Source organism: Prinia subflava, chromosome 8 (genome assembly GCF_021018805.1).
Source record: "Prinia subflava isolate CZ2003 ecotype Zambia chromosome 8, Cam_Psub_1.2, whole genome shotgun sequence".
NCBI classification, from domain to species: domain Eukaryota; kingdom Metazoa; phylum Chordata; class Aves; order Passeriformes; family Cisticolidae; genus Prinia; species Prinia subflava.
Window position 1 is genome coordinate 20,613,386 of NC_086254.1, and position 15,386 is coordinate 20,628,771.

Here is a 15,386-nt window from a genome sequence, read left to right on the forward strand (position 1 = left end):
GCCCACCCATCACCGGACACGCCCCCTAACCACGCCCATATAACCCAGGCACGCCCCCGTCTGTGTTAACCACGCCCACAAGAACGCCCCCGCCCCGCCCACCCATCTCCGAGAGAGGGAAACTGAGGCAGGGAGGAGGGATCGGCCCCGGCTGCCCCACTGACCCCCTCCTCCTCCCAGCGCCCGGGATCCCTCGGTGACCCGGGCCCCGCGTGGACACCCGAGCCACGACCTGCCCCCAAGCCAGACCCCGAGCAGTCCGAGCGTCCCCGTGGAGCTGGGGATACCCCTAGAACCCGTCACCTGTGTCCCCACAGAAGACCACCCACGAAGGATGGTCCCCAGGGCCAGCCCCCACTCCGTCCCTCAGTTTCCCCTCCCACGAGGGACTACACTTTGGGACAGCCCAGGTGACACCCACTGACCAAGCATCCATCGTGCTCAACCGTGGGTCCGTGGGATGGGATGTCACTGCTGGTGGCAAAGGCCACAGTGACAACGGGGCACCTGCAGGTGGCACCGCGGGCATGGCCGGGCTACGCGAAAGAGCCGTCCCCGGGGGCTGAGCACCGGCGGGCTCATGACATGGGGACACGCGGCTGCGCCCGCTCCGTCGCCTGCCATCTCCATCAGCCTCGGCGGGGACAGCAGGACGCGATGGCAAGTGACAGGCGCCGCCAGCGCCGGGGGTGAGCGAAGGACGCGGGGACGGGGGAGGGGGACATGGACACACAGGCACAGAGCGGCCCGCGGCCACTCCCAGTGCCGCCCGCCACAGCGGTTCGATGGCCCCGGGTGACAACACCGAGGTGGCACCAACCTCAGTGGCACCTGTGAGGTCCATAGGGTCACCATCCCCCCTGCGCCCAAAAAGGACTCTGGGGGTGCATCCCCTCACCCCCTTCACGCCTGTGCAATGGCCCCAAACCCCAGGGGACACACGGGGGACAAGCCCCACCCCCGCTCCAAAAGAGGGGGGACCAAGGGGACGTTTGACAGTCATCGATCGCCCCCATATGTCCCCCGGCTCCCGCAGAGGCTTTAATCAGCAAGCAGAAATCAATTAGCTGCCTTTAAGGAGGCAATTATTCCTGGGGGCTTTACAAGGCTGGGGAGAGGGAGAGTATTTTGGGGTGGGGGTGCTGCCAGCACCATATCCCCCCTCAAAGTTGTCACCATTATGTCACCAGCTGTTTCCCTGGTTCTTTTCTCCATCATTTTTGTCACCCCCCCTCCACACCCCCCTGTTCCTCGTTATCATTCTGTTTTAACAAGCGCCTAAAAATACGCCTGACGAGGTCACGGGCTGCGTGAGTCACCATCAGAGCAGGGATGGGGTGACCCGGGTGGGCAGGGGGCTTTGCTTGGAGATGGGGTGGCCATGGTGGGGACACAGGGGGAGGACAGGCCCACGCTGGTTGCATCAGGGCACTCGTCTCACCTGGAGGGTCGAGGGACATCCCTGGCCCTGGTTACTGCATCCTCATGGTGGGGACACAGTCCAGGTCACCTTGTTGCCACAGGACGTTGTGTCCCCTTGGCATAGCCACCACACTAGGCCACTGCATCACTCTGGGCCACCCTGTCCCCATGGCAAGGCCACCACCCTTGACCACCATGTCCCCATGCTGTGGCCCTACAGCTGGGTGCAGAGCCAGGACAGCCTCAACACTGCCGTGGGACAGCAGCACTGTATGGGGGGTACAACACCCCAGGTGACACCGGCTGCAGCCCCTGAGACACTCCCTGTCCCTGCCCCAAGCCCTGCATGGGGAGGGAGTGCAGTGCAGCCCCCCAAACCAGCTCCATCCACCTGGGCAAGCTCCAAAGGGCCACGTTTGGGAGCGCAGGAGATGGGAAAGGGACAAAAGTAGGAGGTGGCAGCAGCAGTGGCTGCCGTGGTTGTGGTGGTTGTGATGGCAGCGATGGCAGCAGCGATTCCAGTGACAGCAGTGGCTCCAGTGGTAGTGGTGGTGGCTGTGGCTGTTGCAGCGTGGCTGCAGTAGTGACAACAAGAGTCTGTCAGCTGCAGTGGTACGGGTGGTGGCTGCAGTGATGGTGGTGGCAGTAGCAGCTGTGGTGGCAGCAGTGGCTGCAGTGGCTGTGGTGGCAGCAGTGGCTGCAGGTGTTGTGGCGGCGGCTGCAGTGGTTGTGGTGACAGCAGCGGTGGCTGCGGAGGTGGCGGTGGCTGCAGCTCCGCTCGATGCCCGCCGCTCCTCTGCAAAGGTTAAGCAAACAGCAGCTCCCGCAGAATCGATGCCGGCCGAGCCCTCGGCTGTTTGCTTTGGCAGCACGGCGCGGGGGCGGGTGGGCCATGCTGGGGGTGCCAGCAGTGGGAGGGGGACAATCGATGCTCCAGGGGCGCAGGTTTGGCTGGGGGGTGGCTGTGCCCCCCCACCTCCTGCTCACCATGGAATTCGTGGAGTAGGGTTTGGGGAAGGGCGAGGGTGGCCAGGCCAGGGCAGGGGGCTTGTGGGGCTGGCACTGTGCCGTGCCTGAGTTTCCTCTCCTGGCATTGTGGCAGACACTGCCCATAGGACCACACTTGGACAGGGGGACAGAGACGTTGTGGCCCCCACACCTGTCACCTGGCCCTGCAGCCATGGCTCAGCCCAGGAAAGGCTCAGATGGAATTAAGACAGAGTTGGACACAATCAATGAGCCCAAAGTCAGCCCACGATGATGAGCATGGGGAGGGAGTGGCCGTTTACAGGCTGCCGGAAGAGTTTGGATAGTGTCCCCCAAATTCCAACTCTGTCTTCAAGGATGGGCTCTGGAAGGGTCCATGGGAGGGAGACATTCAGCTGTGGGCAGGGAGGGCCAACTGTCTGGTGGCCTTGAAGGACAACTGGATGGCTGGTTGGTGAGCAGGGTGGTTGGTGGCCAAGTGGCTCACCGGCAGGGGCTGGTTGGATACCCAGCTAGTTGGCTGGCTGAGTAGATAGCTGGGGGTGGGCTGGCTGGCTGCTGGGTTGGTTGCCTGGCTGGCCAGTTGGCTGGTTGATTGCCTGGCTGGGTCATAGACTAGATGGCTGTTTGGCTGCCTGGCCAGTAGACCACCAGTTGGGTTGCCTTTCCAGCTGTCTGTCTGCCTGTCTGGCCAGCTGAGCCGCTGGCTGGTGGTCAGCCAGCTGACCCAGGGACAGGCTAGCTGGCCAGGTCAGCCCTGGCCCGGGGCCAGCCACATCCTGGCATGTCCCAGCCCAACACAGACACTGTCCCTTGCCCAGTGGGGGGAGCCCGGCCGCAGGCAGGGGGAGGGCGAGGTGTGGGTGGCACATCCTCCGTCCCTGTCCCCGTCACGCTGCCTCTCATTACGGACACGGCGGGGCCCGTCACCCTCCCACCGCGCAGCAATTAAGGGCTGCCAACACCGGCAGTTAATTAGCGCCAGCGGTGAGTGCTGGGAGGTGACGGCCGCAAGGCTGGCGGAGGGGACGGGCTCCGGGACGTGTCCCCCCAGGGGGACACGGGGTGGGAGTAGCCGGGATTTGGGCTGCTGGAAGCAGCTGTGCTGTGGCGGGGGTGCCCCGCGGCCGGTGGGGACGGGGTGTGACACGGAGGTGACACGGAGAAGGTGCACAGTGACAAGTGGGTGCCAGCCATGGGGAGTGCAGGGGGTGGCACTGGGGAGTGTCCTGCACGGTGACGGTGTGTGGTACCCCAGGCTGTGCAGTGACGGTGACAGTGGGTGACACCCCGTGGGCCATGCAGTGACAGTGACACTGGGTGATGCACTGTGGGCCGGCAGTGACAGTGACAGTGGGTGACACCCCGTGGGCTACGCAGTGACATAGCATTGTGTGACAGCCCCAGCACCAGGCACTGACGGTGACTCTGTGTGACAATCCACGGGAGCTGCAGTGACGCTGCGTGGCACCCGGCGGCCCCACAGTGACAGTGACACCCTGTGCACTGCGCGGTGACAGTGACACCATGTGACACTCCAGGGAGCAACAGTGAAGCTGTGCAACACCGCAGGGCTGCGCAGCAGCTCCGTGTGACACGAGTGGGGCTGTGCAGCCATGGTGACACTGCGTGACACCCCAGGGAGGTGTGCAGTGACACTGACACTGTGCCACACCCCGGGGGGGCGTGCAGTGACAGTGACACCTGTGACAACAGATGCCATGCAGTGACACTGGTGACACCAGTGCCATGTAGTGACACTACACTCGGGTCCCCCGGCCTATTTCCCATTGTGGGTATTGAGGTGCCCACCCAGTTCACACCTGGGGACACGCCCCATGGGGGGACATCACCCTATACCTGCAGCCCCGTGGGGGGACATCTGTCCCCACCCCTGCCCCAGCAGGTGTCCCATGGGGCGCCAAGGAAGAGGGGCTCTAGGAATGGGGTACACTAGGGAAGGGGTGCTCTGGGGAAGGGGTTACCCCAGGGAGGGGTTGCACTGTGGAGGGAGGACATTGCAGAGGCGGGGCTCCAGGGATGGAGCTCCAAGAAAGGGAGGTTCCAGGAATGGGGTGCCCTGGGCAAGGGCATGCCCTGGGCAAGGGGTGCTGCAGAGAGGGGGTGCCCCAGGAAGGGGGTGCACAGGGGAAGGAAGCGCTCCAGGTAGGGCTGCTCCGGTTCGTGAGGGGGTGCAGGAGCGGGGGGTGCAGCAGGAGGAGTGTCCGTCTGTCACGAGCCCCCGCCAGCCGCAGCAGAATCGATCCGGCCGCCAATTTGCACAGTCAAATATTTGGCTTCGCGGCGCGGGGCCGGCTCTGCTCGAGCCGCCCAGGTGGGCGCGGGCCCGCGGTGACGGTGGCGGCTGCTCCGCGATCGATGGCGGGACGTGCGGCGAGCTGGGGCAGCCTCAGCGCGGGGGCCGGGCCGTGGTGCAGCACCCACGATCCTCCATCAGCACCCAGGGGCCTTGGGAGCCCATGTGGAGCCCGCTCAGGGGGCAGCACCTGTGCCACGAGCGCAGGGGCGCAGCCAGGGCGTCCTCCAGGCCCCCTCCATGGCCACTGATCGCCGATACCACCCAGCCCAGGGAGCTGTCACCGGCAGGGGATGGCTGAGGCTCGGCCATGAGGACCTGCCACGGCCACGGGTGGCCATAGGCTTGACCCCGAGGGGGTTTGGCTGCGGGGTAGGATGGGCAAGAGCAGAACCGGTGGTGCTGAGGCAATCCGGGGGCAGCTCCCACGGATGGGCACCACACAGCTCCTATGGACACAGCCCCATAGCCAAGCTCCAGAGCCCTTCCCCTGTGGGTGCCAACGCCCGAGCCCGCAGCCCACGCAGGGGGCTCAGCCCAGGCTCCCCGGCCATGCCAGCGCCGTGGCAGCCCTGTGCCTCACCATGCCCCTGGATGCGCTCGCTCCCTCGGCCCCGCTAAACTCGTTAGCGGCGGGCGAACGTCAGCCGGGCGGGAGCGAAGCGCCAAATGCGATTACGGCCCCGTCTCGCTCCCTCCTTCCACCCCCGGCCCCATTTATCGCGGAGGCGGGCGGGAGGGAGGCGGAACTGGCGCTTATCTCGGCCGAGAAATCCCGCTCCGGCCCTGATTTATGGCTGGCTGCGAGGGATTCCAGCGGCGCTGGCAATTACGGAGCATTTAGAGCACGGAGGGGTCAGCGCTCGAGTACGGCTCCCCCAGCACAGCTGGAAGAGTCAGGGTAGCCAGGTGGGCGCTCCAGCTCACGGACGCTCATGAGGCTGCACAGGGACCACCAGGTCTGTCCAGGTGGGTGACCTGAGGGTGCACACCGAGCTCAGGGGAGGACGGGGGTGGAACGAAAAAAGGGGCACGTGCTGGCTGGGGACACCCTGGGAAGGTCCCTGCGCCTAAAGGATGGAATAGGGGACAGGCAGGACACTGCCTCACAGGACCACGGCCAGGCAGGAAGGTGGGAGCACTCTGGAGGATTCCAGGGATTCCCATGTGCGGGAGGTGGCCAGGGGCTGGCAGCACCTGCCTTTCTCAAAGTGTGGGGACAAGCAGTGAGGACAGGGGTACCCGAGAGGGAACGTGCTGGCAACAGAGAACCACAGCAGGTCTGGGATCACATCCTGGCAAGCCAGACCCACCCCATGGAGCGCCCTGAGCCAACACTGAGCCACGGCCATCCCAAGGAAGGTCACGGCAGAGCTGATGCTCCAAGCAGCTCCTGGAGCAGCTCAGGGATGTTTACTGGGAAAAGCAGGAGCGGCCGGCAGCTCTTCCTGCGTGTGCTGAACTTTACAGAGCGCAGCCGTGCCCCGGCATAGGAACAACCTGGGAGCAGGCTGGGAAGAGCCTCGGGAGCAGCCGCGGGATGCAGAGCAGCTGCTGTTCAGGGTTTTATTAAAACAGAAGTGAAGACACGGCACCCGCCTCGCCCAGCCTTGGCTCTCCCACTGGGAAACTGCTGCCGAAGGAAGCTCAAAGAGCAGGAAATGAGTTTGAACGAGATAGAGCCCAGGTCTCAGCCTGCTCCAGGGTGGGTCAGACCCTTGGATCCAAAGCCAAGGGTGACCCACGAGTGAAGGCCACAGAAACAGAGGGCAGGGGGAGGAGCAGCCAGCTGAACACCCGATCCGTGTGAATGAGGTGCTGTCCTCCTCCTCACTGATTTAAAAAGTTTCCATTAAATCAAAATGAAAGAGGGGAAATCCCAAGTCTAAATTTGGATTAGAAGGGCTGAGCTACGAGGAAGCACCCAGGGGACACTGGAGGCAATAACAGGGTGTGAGAAGGCACCCAGCCCTAGGGATATTGTCCTGGAAGACATTAGTGAGATTGTACCCGAATAAAGTGAGATTGTCCCAAATTAAAGTGCCTCAGTTCACTGAAGTCCCATAATAGAGACCCACATGGGGACATGGGTCTCATTCCACAAGCACGGCTGCTGGATGAGAACCTGAGCAGGGAGAATGTGCCTGAAAAAACCTCTGCTTGTGTTCACCTTGGGAAGTGTGCAAGGAGACGCCTCACGCCGCTGTCTGCATTCAGCTGGCAAAGCTCATTAACAGAGCTGGCCTTTCACTGCCCTTTTCAAATGGGGAAATTCAGGCCCCTTCCCTGACTAAGAGAAAAGGTGAATTAAGAGATGAAATGCCGGATGAGGAGGAACACCAGCCCTCCGAACCCGGCCACGGCCGTGCCCACCGCCAGCCGTGCCCAGAGGAAATCCAGGGAATCCTCGAGGCGGGCGTGCAGGCGCAGGACCTGGCGGCGCGTGGCCTCGCGGTCCCCGGAGTTGTCGATGACGTGGGTCGCCCACTTGCGCTTCTCGTCCAGGGGCAGCTGGGAGTTGATCCGAGCTTCGGCCTCGGCCGCGCCCAACCCGCTCCTCTTCATCAGCCGCACCCGCTGCGTCGGGGGGTCACTGCCGGGCGGAGCATGGGGCTGAGCTGGGGGTGGGAGGGAATGGGGGGTCTGCCCTCCTTGGGCACCAGGGGAATCACTGGGATAAAATGGGAGTGAGAGGGGGCCCCCCGTCATTTCTGACACAGTCAGGCTGCACTTGGATCAGCAGAGCCACCACTGCCTGGGCCGTTCTCAGCATTCACACAGTCTGTAACAGTGCCCCAAAGGCTGCCCTGACAGAGCATGGGTGGTGGAAGGCCCAAAGGCAGCGAGTTCCCCTCTATGATGGTGCAGGCACCAGGAGAAGCTCAGGAAGGCCCTCATGCACTATAAAGGGAGGTGTCGCTTCTCTCAATGGGCTTTGCACCAGGGCTGAGGCTGAACCTTCACCAGAGTGGAGGCACACGATGGTCCCCTCTGAGAGACATGGCATTGTCCCTGTCCTCATGGTTCCCAGAGCACTTACCAATAAACCAGCACTGTGTATTTCATAAACCTGGTCAATCCACAGGTCTCAAAGAGCAGAGGGATGTCGAGGATCACATAGCGATAGCCTGTGGAAATGGCAACATTCCCCAAAAAAGGGAACAGTGTTAACCCCCATTCCCAAACCCCTCATGCTGCACAAACACTATGGCCAGGAAAAGCAAAGCAAGCAGGAGCTCCACAGCTCCACGATTACAGCTGAGCAGAACAGAGCCTGCTTGCCCTCCTCCCTCTCACAGGGTAGAAATGGTTTCATTCCAAGTTTCCAGAGGAAAAAAAAAAAACAACCCTAACCTGGTTGCTCCAGACCAAAGGTGAAACTGCAGAAATATAATGAGGAGCTGAAACGAGGAGCTGAAATCAGAGGAGCAGTGTCTGGCTGGCAAGAGCGGCAGCCGTGCGCTGTGCTGGCCTCTCCCGGGAAGCAGTGCCCACAGCAGGATCTGCTCTCCACTCCTTCTCTTGTCCAAGACTTCACCAGGCTGCAGCCATCTGAGCCAACATTTCCCAGCTCAGCTTTCCTCCCTTTATGAAAAGCTTTGGCTAAATGGCTCCATTTTTCCAAGGAGAGCAAGGAAATCCCTGCAGACCTCCTGCAGCTGTGACACTGAAACAGGGGGGAGCCTCCAGGCACAGCCCAAGGGCTGAACCCTCACCAAAACTGGCTGAGTTTGCTTTAAAATTTCTGTCACTGCAGGGAGCAGAGCTGGTCACAGTCAGTTGCTCTCCCTCTGGTTCTGCCCGTGCCTCTGCCCTTGGCCAGTGTTTGGGGAGGTGGGAAATGTCCTGCTGAGTATGGGGGAGAGGATGAGGGGAGGGGAGGGGAAAGCTCTAAGTTAGGACTTCACTCCCCTGTGTGTCCTCCAGTCATGGGGACACCTTAGGTTTTGTTGGTGCCCCCTCTTCATAACCCCCCTAAAACTGAACGGCCCACAGCAAGTAAAGACTTGACAAAGACATCATCCTCCAAGGAGCCACCATTCCACCAGCATCTCTGCCCTGAGAGGCTTCTCACTGTCCTCTGATTTGATCGATCAGAGCTTTCCTTACACAGCGATCCTCAGAGACAACCCAAATCATTAAATCCTGACTAATGAGGACAAAGCAGCCTGCTGAAGCCACACAGTGCTCTCGCCAAGGGCCAGGACAGCATCTGCCTCCTGAGCCCGCAGCCCCGAGTTCAAGACTCCATCTCTGGCTCCTGGCATTCCTGCCTGTTGCTTCCTTTGTGCTTCCTCCTCCTCACCCTGCAGCAGAGCTCGGCCCCGTGGTGCCCTGGCCTGCTCAGCTCTCACAGGGCTCAGCTCTGATAAGCACCATGAATCCAGACTGACTCGATTAAAGCATCCGTCTGTCTGCACGGAGACCTCCGGAACAGCTGGTGATCTTATCTGGCATTTCCCCAGCCCAGCCTGACAGCTGCATTTGTTCCCTTTATCAGGGGGAACACGGGACTTTGGAAGCCACAGCTGTCAGCCCCTTCCTCACCTTATCGAGGCTCACAGGGCTCACAGGGCTGCACAGCTTGCACTGAGGCTGCAGCAGGCTGGGGGCAGGGAGGGATATTTGGGCATTTCGGGAGTGTGACATTATCCGGTGGGTAATCTCAGCAGAGCTGCTACCAGGCCCTACAGATACACTTTAAACCACAGAGGGAAGCAGTGAAGGGCAGCAGTGAAAGGCAGGAGTGAATCAGGAATGAATCCTCCAAACATTGACACCAAAGACCACTGGAGGCAGAGCACAAAGGCTGTCACTCAATGTCCCTTCCCTTTCTGTCATCCCTGTCCCTCTCCCCACATTCAAACCAAAGGCAGAGGGAGCAGGGATGGCTCCTGCCCAAGCAGGAGTCCTGGCAGGTCGGACATGGCCTCTTACCAAGTACAAAGTACTTCAGGACCTGCTTCAGCATCTCCTTCAGGATCTCAGGGTGCGTGATGGAGTTCAGCAGCCGCCGTTTCTCTGGCTGGGAGAAGATAATGTTTCCGAGAGCCTCACGATTTATCTCGCCGTTCTCCAGGAGGATCTCGGTGCCAAAGTGCTGCAGGATCTGCTGATGGGCCTTGGAGTGGGGCTGCACCACTGAGAACATCAAACAGCCAGGGTGAGAGCTGCTTTTACAGCACAGCCGGTGTTTGCATCAGCAATCACCCTCAGATGGGGTTTGCTCATTAACTAACGGAGCTGATGCTCCTGTGGCAGCACATCTGCCTCCAGCACATCTGTCCTGGCACCACATCTGCATGGCCTGGCAGCTCCTGCCGGAACAGCCCTGCCAGCCCAAGGTCCCTTGGAGGGCTGACACCTGGGAGATCAACGTCCTGCAGGCATTAATTCAGCACCACAACCCTCCTGGCACGTGCTGCTGCATGGGGTGACAAGTCAGCAGGGCGGGCAGGAGGACACGGTGATGGCCACATGCCAAGGCTGGGGCAGGAGCTGGGCTGAGCCAATTCCCACCAGGGACTGAGCAGGGAGATCCTAAAGGGACCAGGACCAGCTGAAAACTTCAGCACTGTGTGGATACTCACTGCTGCAACTTGGCTCTGAGTGCTGCTGAGGTGTTTTGGTTTTTTTACTGTCTTTCACATCAGTCACTAAATTCTTCAGGAAAATGAACACAAAAAACCTTCTAAAAGCTCGGTCCCCAATCAGCCCTTGCAGGAGCTCTGACGTTACAGGAGTGTATAACTTTAAAGCCACCAAAAAAAATCACCAACAAAAGGGATTAAGCAATAAAACCATAATTAAGCTCCAGCTGAGGGTAACCACAGCGAAGGACAGACCGCAGATAATCATCTCTCCCAAATCCAGGAACATTGCCACAGGTTGTAACCTCAGGCCAACCTCATAAAAGTCTTTAAGACCAATTTTTTTCTCCTGTGGAATATTACATGGAGGCAGTTTCAGGATGGGTGAAATCCATATAGTAAACAAACATATATAAAAAAGGAATTGGTGCAAAATAAAGTGATTGGCAGAAAACTTTCACAGAGTATCTGTAGTGTTTTCCTACCGTCTCTGAGGGCTTTTAGCACCTCCAGCAAATTTCCTGCACCTCCAGGGGAATTACAGTGCAATAAAATGTTAAAGCATCACAGCTTTGAGTGGCTCCACAGTAAGTTCTTCACCAAACAGAAAAGCTCAGGCACTTCCAAATGACACCACTGCACCATGGCTCAGCAGCAGACCCCAAACCTGCTGCATGCAGGATCCACAGCCCTCAGAATCCCAGACTGGTTCTGGGTGAAAGCTCTCCAGTCCCACCCTGTGTCATGGGCAGGGACACCACCTACTATCCCAGGGTGCTCCAAGCCCTGTCCAGCCTGGCCTGGAACACTTCCAGGGATGGGGCAGCCACTGCTGCTCTGGGCAACCTCTGCTCTCCTCGTTATTTTGGTGGGTTGAAGGGATTAACACCTCACAGGTAATCAGGGAAAACAAGGTCTGCTCTACTCCTACTAAGTCAACAGATCTGGGATTCTGAGTATTTTCTCCAGCCCAAGCAGCACATTTTGAGAGCAGCAAGAGGCAGTTGTGCAGTGCAAGAACATGGATCAACCTCCCCCTGACCTGGGATCTCCAGAGCCTTTTTTTTTTTTTTTTTTTTTTAGCACATTAATTTTGTGGTCTGATCTCAGTATCACCAGAAAAACAACATCCAGAACAGAGGGACAATTTCTTTCAGCCACCAACATAACTGAGTGACAGGATGGGTGACCTGGTGCTCAGGGGCAGTACTGGACTAGCCAAGGGATCCCACTTTTCAGGGAACCACATTTATTTTTACTCAGAGTTGGCTTTCAAAGCTAGGAAGCAACACACGCCAGGGGATGGAAACTCAGAGCACAATCTCCCCACGGTGTTTATTAGTTCATGATCTTCTTATTTTCTTTATTAAAAATATATCCTAGTTGCAATCCCTCCCCGGGGCAGCTGGGCTGGGAAGCGGGAGGGAAACCCTTCTCCGATGTACCCAGAGCACCCTCTGCCGTCAGTGCCTCCCGGCAGCGATCCCGGTTGTCAGGGGAACCTCGGGGAGCAGCAGCGGCTCTGCAAAACTCACCCTGCCTGGCAATAACATCGGCATCGATCACGGCACAGCCCAGCTCCCGCAGCACCGCCACCACCGTGCTCTTCCCCGATGCGATCCCACCCGAGAGCCCCACCAGGAACATCGTGCTCTGCAAGGGAAAGGGAAGAGCTGGAAAATGCGCCAGGACAAGGCCGTTTTGTTCATGCTGAGCACATCAAATATTTAGTCCCAAACAGGCAACTTCAATCAAAGCTCATTTTCCTGCTTTCTCAGGGCATCACTGAGACATCAGCAGGATTTTGGCACCCTCTGAGCTGGGTGTTCCTGTTCCACAGGCTGGAGGACAGTGTTGGATTAAACAAGGCTTCTCTGGACCCCCTCTATCTCTGGATGTGCCACTTGAGTCAGCCCTAAGTTCCTCCAGGTTTATCTGCAGCTCCAGCAACTCCTTCCCCATTAGCATCTCCACTCATCAAAACAGAGTCCCATCCACAGCACCCTGAGTCATGGAATCATGGAATTGTTTGGATTGGAAAAGATCTTAAAGCCCATCCAATGCCACCTCCTGGTATGGGCAGGGACACGTTCCACTATCCCAGAGTGCTCCAAGCCCTGTCCAGCCTGGCCTGGAACACTTCCAGGGATGGAGAAGCCACAGCTGCTCTGGGCACCCTGGGCCAGGGCCTGCCCACCCTCACAGGGAGGAATTCCTTCCCAAATTCCAGCTGGCAGTGGGAAGCCATTTCCCCTTGTCCTGTCACTCCACACCCTTGTCCAAAGTCCCTCTTGGAGCCCCTTTAGGCACTCAAAGAGGCTCTGAGGTCTCTCTGGTCACCTCTTCTCCAGGTGAACACCCCCAGCTCTCCCAGCTTGGATCCAGAGCAGAGCTGCTCCAACCCTTGAAGCATCTCCATGGCCTGCTCTGGACCTGCCCAGAGAAATCAGGAAATTTCTGGCAGGTTTGTCAGGGGTGACCCAGGAGCAGTGGAAAAGGGCAGAATTCAGACAATATCTGAGCCAGGATTGGGACACACGAGGCCTGAGAGGAAGAGCCCTGCTCAGTCCCTGCAGCTGGGTATGGGAGCTCAGCCACCTCTGACACCACGGGGACACAGAGCCCACAGTGCACTCAGTGAATCCCATTCCCACACCACTGGCAGCCCTAAGGACAGGGAATTCACAGCTCTGAGCAGCAAACTGGTGTCTGTGAGCTGCCAAACACAGCACTGAGCACAGATCTGTGCTTGCCCTTGGCCTTGAGGCTGGAGGGGGTTTGTAACACTGATCCCACAGCTCCTGCACAGACATCTCCCTGCTCAACCCAGACCCTGCAATCCTCTAAATTCTGCTTGTGTGCTCTTAAAACCAAGAGGTTCAGCCACACAGAGGCAGCTCTGGAGAGGTGAGGGCACTACTGTGAGTATCTGCATCCCAAAAATACAACAGCCTCAGCAGGCTGGGGGCAGACTCCAGTGTCCCTCCTGCAGCCCCAGCCCAGAGCCTTTGTGCAGCCGAGTTGTGCACACCCTCAAGGACAGCAGCTCTGACTTTGCTGTCACCTCATCCAGGGTGACACCATGGGTGAGGGGCTGAACCTCCCACAGCCCAACCTGTGGCATCTGAGATGGAATTGGCTCCATCACCTTTGGCCAGGAGCCACAGGCTGCTGGTAGTCACCCTTTGACTTCCCCTCACCCAAACCCTGCTCCCTCCTGGTAGCCCAACCCCAACAATCTCAGTCACCATCGCTCTGCCTAACCTGGCTCTGGTCTCCCCCCTCCCTTCAGACATCACCAGCCCCCAAAAAATCCCGCACATAAAGGAACCAGGTACCTACTGCCCACACTGTCCCCTGCGAGTGGCACCCAAGGACAGCAGGTGGGAGCACGGGGCTGCCAGAGGGCTGAGGATGGGTGAGAACACAGCACTGCAACCCTTTGCGTAGAAAACAACAAAACAAGGCACTTCAGTCCTAATCCAGTCCTACAAACAGGACCCAAACCCACAGTTTGGGGGAAGGAGGGGGTGGGCACATCCTGAGGCAGCTCAGCAGAGGGAAGGAGCAGAGCTGGAGCAGAGGCAGCAGCCCCTGCCAGCAGCTCAGGCAGCACCGACCCAGCCTGCAGCAGCACCACGTGCTCCTTCCCTTTTCCAGACACCAGGACAACAGATGGGGATAGCTCCAGCAGCAACAAGGGGGGATCCAAAAGGAATCAGAGAGGGCCAAAATAATAATAATAATAATAATAATAATAATAATAATAATAATAATAATAATAATAATAATAATAATAGCAAACAGCAATGACTGGGGAGGCTGATGTATGTCCCAAGCAGGACCTGAACCCCATGGGGAGCCTCTCCAGTGTTACAGGGGGGCTTGGAGTGACAGAGGGGCTGTTTGTCCCAGCAGGTTAAAATCCTGCCCTCCTACCAGGACTTTATACTCCCACTGCACCCGGAGGATCCAGATCATGGCAGTGGAGGCTCCTTGTGCCTGTTTTGTAAAAATACACTAAAAACTCTCCTGCCCTTGTAAACACAGGGCTTTAACTGCAGTAACCCCGGTGTTCTGGCCTCCAGCCTCAGCTGGGACTCGCTCCCAAACCCTGCTATTTCTGTCCCTCCGTCGCATGCCTCCACCTCAGGAATTACTGTAGGGGGAAAGCAGCCCTGTGGAAGGGTTATCCTGGAAACCAGGGCCAGCCAGGGATCTGAACACTTGTGCTGTCCAAGGGCCTGCACAGATCTCAGGCATCAATATTTAACAAGCTCGGGTTTGAACTGCACACGAGGGGAGAGGCCAGCCTGCTCCTGCAGGTGCTACCGGCAAGAGCCAGAACCAGTTTTCCCCCAAATATGCCATTTTGGGGGGTTATATGTGGCCTGTTCCAACTAAACCAGACAAGGGGAAAAACAGAACACGAGCCACAGAGGTTGGTCAGGCTGGAAAACTCGGTGAGCTCTTCCTGCAGTGAGCAATGGGGAGATGCACCCAGGGCACTCCGGAAATATTTTTCAAAGAATTAAGTGCCCAAAAATTCCCCTGTCCCAACTCCTGCGGGTTTTGAGCGCAGCACAAACTGTCAGCCTCAATCCATCCATCTGGCAAGCACAGGGATTGGAGATAAAGCTGGACCGTGTCCTCCAGCACCATCCCACACCCGGCCCTCCTCTTGAGCCCATCCTCGTCTCTGGCTGGGGCTGAGAGAGCTCTGTTTGGCTCGAGGAGGCTGCAGTTAAAGGGAAGAACCACTAAATACATCGTTAATTGGCGGGGAAGGAGCTGACACCACAAACACCTCCACCCGCCCCACGGGGTGCCGGGGCCACCACGGTCCCCGCCCGCCGCCCTCACCACTCACCCTCCGCCCTCACCACTCACCCTCCGCCCTCACCACTCACCCTCCGCCCGGCTTCACACGCGCCGCAGTGTCCCGGGCGCCTATTGGCTGGCGGGGTGAAGGGGCGTCTCTCTCAGCCAATCAGCTCCGCCCTCATTAGACTCCCTCCACTCCTCAAGCCGGAAGCGGGAGGAGACGCGAGCACCTCGGCCTCGGCGGG

General features: G+C 58.7%; 1 protein-coding gene across 2 annotated transcripts; it reads right to left on the reverse strand.

Annotated features, from left to right (window-relative positions):
• Positions 1 to 6,137: 6,137 nt before the first annotated feature.
• On the reverse strand, positions 6,138 to 15,263 carry DCAKD (dephospho-CoA kinase domain containing). Of its 2 annotated transcripts, none has more exons than XM_063403992.1 (6): positions 15,227 to 15,263; positions 13,660 to 13,762; positions 11,853 to 11,970; positions 9,665 to 9,868; positions 7,767 to 7,854; positions 6,138 to 7,319 (listed from the first exon to the last, which is right to left on the reverse strand). In XM_063403992.1, the coding sequence occupies exons 3-6, from the start codon at positions 11,962 to 11,964 to the stop codon at positions 7,034 to 7,036; spliced, it is 690 nt and encodes a 229-aa protein (XP_063260062.1). In that variant the 5' UTR covers positions 11,965 to 11,970; positions 13,660 to 13,762; positions 15,227 to 15,263; the 3' UTR covers positions 6,138 to 7,033. The 2 variants fall into 2 exon arrangements, with proteins under 2 accessions (XP_063260062.1, XP_063260061.1); XM_063403991.1 differs by having other exon boundaries at positions 13,656 to 13,762; positions 15,227 to 15,261.
• Between the last annotated feature and the right edge of the window lie 123 nt (positions 15,264 to 15,386).

Coding starts and splice junctions, on each gene's coding strand:
- DCAKD (XM_063403992.1), bottom strand. CDS start 11,964: ATGTTCCTGGTGGGGCTCTCGGGTGGGATCGCATCGGGGAAGAGCACG. Junction 7,855..9,664: donor CCTGAAGTACTTTGTACTTG/GTAAGAGGCCAT, acceptor CCATTTCCACAG/GCTATCGCTATGTGATCCTC. Junction 7,320..7,766: donor TACACAGTGCTGGTTTATTG/GTAAGTGCTCTG, acceptor TCCGCCCGGCAG/TGACCCCCCGACGCAGCGGG.